The following is a 6,107-nucleotide window of genomic DNA, read 5'->3' on the forward strand; positions in this document are numbered from 1 at the left end:
ATTCCAAGTAGAAGGCAAGGAAATACCCATATGGCCTCCTTGAATTGGCGATACAAAGGATTGTTCTGAGGAACAAAAGGTGATTCTTCCTTAAGCGTCGCAATTTTATCCTCCAAAAGTTTGCCAAAATCAGTAGGCTGCAGATTACCAGATCAGAAGCAAAGAGCTTTACTCCCAAAGATAATTATAAAATTAGAACGAAGATAATTCACCTTCTGTGATTGGAATATACCTGACCTGAAGGCTGGTAATTATTACCAACACCTCTGATTGCCTCTGACAAGTTGGTGCAGTCATCGCAGGACTCCAGCAACTCAAGGACAGTATTCTCCAACTCCTTTACCTGAATCAGCTCATATAAACAAAGGAATTTACGATCAAACCTCAAGTCAACTAGTAAGTGTGAATAAATGATAAATCATTCACCTTGTCCGACCGTTGCGCCTTCTCCAGATCGACCGCAATCCCTTTGATTATACCAAAGGATTTCCGGATTTCCTAGAGAGAAAGCATGAAGGGACAACGATATAGTGCCGAATAATACTCCGCCAGGTTAGATTATAAATAAGGAAATGTATTCGTGTTTCAGGATTTGGAGATGAGATTCAGAGGGCTAGGGCTTTACCGCTATTAGGGTTTGGCTATCAGAAGAGAGGTTGGAAGCCGCGGTTGCGATTCTCGACGCTGCAGAACTTAGCGAGGATCGGGGAGCGGAGGTTGACGCCATCGCCGTGGACTTCCCCCTGGACGGCCTCGAGCAGGTGATGGAGGGAAACTTGAAAATTGAATCTTTACTAAAGATTTAACTCAGACAGTGAGACCATCACGCCGGTGGCAATTCGATCAGAAGTAGCAGTTTTTTATACCGCTTCAGCCTACTATTATGGTCTTTTTGGAAAATTATTATAAGAAAAAAACTTTTTTTAATTATTACAGTTTTTTTTATAAGAATTAAATTTGAGCAATACTTAACTTAATAGATCCGATAATAAATAATAACTTTTTGTCTTAAAAGTTTTTAAAACTAACAAGAAAATATTTCTATAATATAAATGTTAGCATTTCGATGGTTCGATCAGGATCAAATAGAATGACGTAATAAATACTTATTTTATTTAAATATGATAATAGTGATATAATTATTTGTTAATATGTAATAAAAATTTGAACATAATCATGATTTTAAAATTTCAAAAAAAAAAAATCATTATTTAAACCTACTTGCCATCTCCTAATCTTATCACCTACTAAAATCCACTCAAATCTCTGTCAATTCTGACGCCTCCCTATCCAATACTATTAATATTTTTTTTCAGTCGCCCATTTGAGTAAACAAAAATCTCCATTTACAATCACTACAAAACTATCATTCTGTCCCACCAAATTCCTACTCCCTTCCTCTCATACCTCTCAAACTCATCGTTGCAAACATACACCTATTATATCGATCAGATATAACATCAATGGCAAGCACACTGCCTGATATTCTGAAACTCGCATCGATTTTCCTGTTTGGATGTCGAATCAGTGGTTCAAACGGTTCAATCCAGGTTCTTTGCAAAATCGGTTATTGAATAAATTGAAACCGATTGGCCGACCGGTTCACGTTTCAATTGGTGAACTGGTCGATTCAATCCGATTTTCAAAGACTTGCTAAAAAAACAAAATAGTCAAGCCTAAATAAATCTTAAGTCAATATTTGAGCAAAATAATTTTTTTTTTTTGGTCCAAAATTCATAGGAGTATAAGGTTGTTTGTCCTACACAGACCACCTAATTCTATTGATTAAGAGTTTTTGCTATCAACCAAAAGGTATTGATTCGAGTCTTACACATGCGATGTATATATGAGTTTGTATTAACTGACCTAAATGTCCAAAAACAAAGGTTATTTGGCCTTCGAGTTAGGGCTAGGGCCTTGCTAGCCCCTTCCTTGACACAAATACATCAACCATTTACTTCCAATAATTATAATTATCATAATTAAATTTGTGAGGCATCTTTAAAATAATTTATTTTTTAAACAAACTCTTTAGGTGAACCCTCATTTCTTATGCTTACATGACCTTATCAGTTATCAATTTAATATTTATTTCAACTGGCAAATTATTTATTTTTATTACATGCAATAATGATGATTCTAAAATATAACTTATATAAAAATATAACAATTTAACTCAGAGTGTGAGACCATCACGCCGGTGGCAATTCGATCAGAAGTAGCAGTTTTTTATACCGCTTCAGCCTACTATTATGGTCTTTTTGGAAAATTATTATAAGAAAAAAACTTTTTTTAATTATTACAGTTTTTTTTTATAAGGATTAAATTTGAGCAATACTTAACTTAATAGATCCGATAATAAATAATAATTTTTTGTCTTAAAAGTTTTTAAAACTAACAAGAAAATATTTATATAATATAAATGTTAGCATTTCGATGGTTCAACCGGGGTCAAATAGGATAACGTAATAAATACTTATTATATTTAAATATGCTAATAGTGATATAATTATTTGTTAATATATAATAAAATTTTGAACATAATCATAATTTAGAAATTCAAAAAATCATTATTTAAACAGACATCTATTATCGATCAGATATAACATCAATGACTCAAAACACACTGCCCGATTTTATGAAACTGGTACTGATTTTCCTATTTGGATGTCGAACTAGTGGTTCAAATGGTTCAATCCAAGTTCTTTGCAAAATCGGTAATTGAATAAATTGAAACCGATTGGCCGACCGGTTCACGTTTCAATCGGTGAACTGGTCGGTTCAATCCGATTTTCAAAGACTTGTTAAAAACAAAATAGTCAAGCCTAAATAAATCTTAAGTCAATATTTGAGCAAAATATTTTTTTTTTTGTCCAAAATTCATAGGAGTATAAGGTTGTTTGTCCTACACATACCACCTAATTCTATTAATTAAGAGTTTTTGCTATCAACCAAAAGGTATTGATTCGAGTCTTACACATACGATGTATATATGAGTTTGTATTAACTGACCTAAATGTCCAAAAACAAAGGTTATTTGGCCTTGGAGTTAGGGCTAGGGCCTTGCTTGCCCCTTGCTTGACACAAATACATCAACCATTAACTTCTAATAATTATAATTATCATAATTAAATTTGTCAGGCATCTTTAAAATAATTTATTTTTTTAAAGAAACTCGTTAGGTGAGCCCTCCTTTCCTATGCTTACATGACCTTATCAGTTATCAATTTAATATTTATTTCAACTGGCAAATTATTTATTTTTATTACATGCAATAATGATGATTCTAATATATAACTTATATAAAAATATAACAATATATGAACAATGCACATTTTGTGACTATTAATTAGAGTTTCTAATATTCTTAAAGATATTATGCCTTAATAGCAATAATGTAGATTTAAAATAAAACTTGATATTTGAAGTAGAAGATATTTAAGCCAATAATATATATATTAATGCATGTATATTTTGTGTTGAAAAATATAATATTACATCGTCATATTATCTCATTAAAATTTTATCATAAATAATTTTTATGTTTGTTTGGGATAACTTTCTCACTACTTTCTAAAGCAATTTTTTTAGCATAAAAAATTTCTAGCTCATTCAAAAGGATGATGAGATAATTGGATGATATAAATAATTTTATAAAGCTGATAACTAATTATCATTGTTTGGAAGTATTGCCTTTGGAATGTTAGGGTTAGTTTGATAGTTTCTTATAAGATGATGGAAAAATATATTAGTATAGAGACATCCTTATAATTGTTTATCATCATAACCTTATGATTTTGATTTAAAAAAAAAAATAATCATTGACGAACAAAATCTATCATGCATTGTCCTCTATATGTATCAATCTACTAAAATTTTTTGTCCAATTCTTTAAATTATTTTGATAATTTGTTGCTTGTCATGATGATAATATAAACTTATTCGTGGTGTCTTCCTGTGTCATCGACACACTGATAATATATAGAGACGTTCAATCACTTAAATACAACTGACAAGGAGAGGACGAATTAAGAGGCAAGTGGGTCGACTCATCAAATTCTCATCGAAAGAAATAGAACAAATTATAGATGATTCAAACACTCAGAGGCAAAATACATTACTGTCTAAAGCATTAAAAAAAGGAAACTAAAAAACAAGTTAATTGACTTATCAACTAATCTAGTTTTAATCTACTCAATAATGATTTGTTGGTAGAATTAATGACCTGGAGACAACATGCATATGTTGTCCTTATCACATCCTATTAATGATGAAATAACATAAATGGAAGTAATAAATTAAGAGTTGGTAAGATAATTCAAAGAAGAGAACAAAATGAGATCTATTAACTTAAACTAATTAGCCAGGCTTAATTATATAGTAATTTACAATTAATTATCATTATGGGAGGGTGAGATGTCAGTAATCATATGGATTAAAATGGCTATTAGGTAAGCAATTAATGATTTAATTTCTTTTAATTAGCAATTGAATGAGCTAATTGCTGCATATGCATAGTTATAGCTTGAGCTTCCATTTAATAAATTGCTATTGTTAGTTAATTAGGACTTCTTCATCAACATAATTGAGGCTGGTTGGAGATAATTGAAAGTCATATGTCAACTGCCTTGCATGTGGCTTTTGTCAGCTTAGTTTCATTTATTATTTATTTATCTTTTGAAGTGATAGTGATTCATATGGAGTTTGCTTGATTTGCTGAAAAATGAAAGCCAAGTGAAATGAATATGTGGGTTTTGAAAATGTTCTAGTTCGTCTGATTTGATGAAAAAAGAATACGAAGTAATTTTTAGTGTATATGGAATTTACTCTTTAGTTTGTTTGTAATGTGTTTGAACTTCATCTAATTTGTATGAATTTCAAACATGCCACGCACGTGAAGTATCGCCTTCAGCAAATGGATTCTTGCGGCCAATTGTCGTCTTTCGCTACCCAGTAGTTGCGTCGCCTACCCACCAATTTCGACATGCTATCACACCATTATCGACCATCACCAACAACCACAATCTATTGGCCAGCCAAGCAGCCCATCATCCCACCTCCAACCACCACCACTTTTTCCTTCGTGCTCGGTTACTATAGTTATCGCTTTACACTTATTTCGTTATACTTTAAACCAAGCAATAAAATATTAGATTTTTTTTTTTTTTGGCGCTCAACTAAATAATTCTAAAATGTTTAAAATGCACTATATTTATTTTATATCGTATCCCTTTTGTTATCTTTTTATTTTCCAACAAATCAAATAGCCCCATAGTATTTAGCATTTGAATTTCATTATTTCTTATATTTAAGTTGATATAAGTAGTATAGTGAAAATTCTTGAGCCCTTCGTGCTCTTAAGCTCTCTCTGTCGTTGTAACTTGTTGATTGCTCTACATTAGTGCTATAAATAACATAACATAATATTTTTATAGATTCATTTTAATATGAAACTTATAAGTTCTCTTAAATACAATCTTAAGATCATTTACAAACTCATATTGAGATATGTTTTTTTGTGATACATAGAGTGTGAAAAGGGTGAAGTAGATTTTAGAAAATTCTATACCTTTTGGGGAGAATTACCCATTAATGAGCATACATAGGTGCAATCAGGAGGCCTCCAGTATATTGTTCATAAACAATCAAGTTGGCTCCTCGCAAATTTGCTTAGACAACCCAAGCTAGTTTGTCTAGCATGGGCTAGAATAACTCACCTTCTAGAATCATCCAAGCTCTACTTCAAGCAATATGGGCATCAACATTACAACACATCAAAGCTTCTTATCTCTTCACTAACATATCACCATGAATTTTATAGTTGTTGATTAGCTAAATTTTGTTATATTGAGCATCAAACCAATCCTTCTTATTAAAAAATGTTCTTATCCAAATATTATTGAATTAAATAAGTAGTGGGTGACAATTAGGCTACAGAGGAAACCATTTTTAATTTACAAATTACACATGCATGATATCAATATTTTTCTTCTTGATCCCACGACCAAGTTCATGAGTAACATGCTTGCAACCTTTCACAACATGTCAATCATATTTAATAAACAACAACACGACATGATAAAACCTTGCCCAACACTCCCTTTGTC

The 6,107-nt window shown here is 31.4% G+C and overlaps 1 protein-coding gene across 1 annotated transcript in view; it reads right to left on the reverse strand.

Annotated features, from left to right (window-relative positions):
- The window catches only part of LOC110095416 (E3 SUMO-protein ligase MMS21), a 21,013-nt gene extending 20,165 nt beyond the window's left edge, over positions 1–848 (reverse strand). The window contains exons 1-4 of the mRNA XM_020820952.2: positions 626–848; positions 427–498; positions 233–343; positions 27–137 (exon numbers count right to left, since the gene is read on the reverse strand). Coding sequence (XP_020676611.1) covers positions 27–137; positions 233–343; positions 427–498; positions 626–727 — 396 coding nt within the window. The 5' untranslated portion in view covers positions 728–848. The remainder of the gene's footprint in view (positions 1–26; positions 138–232; positions 344–426; positions 499–625) is intronic.
- Between the last annotated feature and the right edge of the window lie 5,259 nt (positions 849–6,107).

This window comes from Dendrobium catenatum, unplaced genomic scaffold (assembly GCF_001605985.2).
Source record: "Dendrobium catenatum unplaced genomic scaffold, ASM160598v2 fragScaff_scaffold_1202, whole genome shotgun sequence".
Taxonomy (NCBI): Eukaryota; Viridiplantae; Streptophyta; class Magnoliopsida; order Asparagales; family Orchidaceae; genus Dendrobium; species Dendrobium catenatum.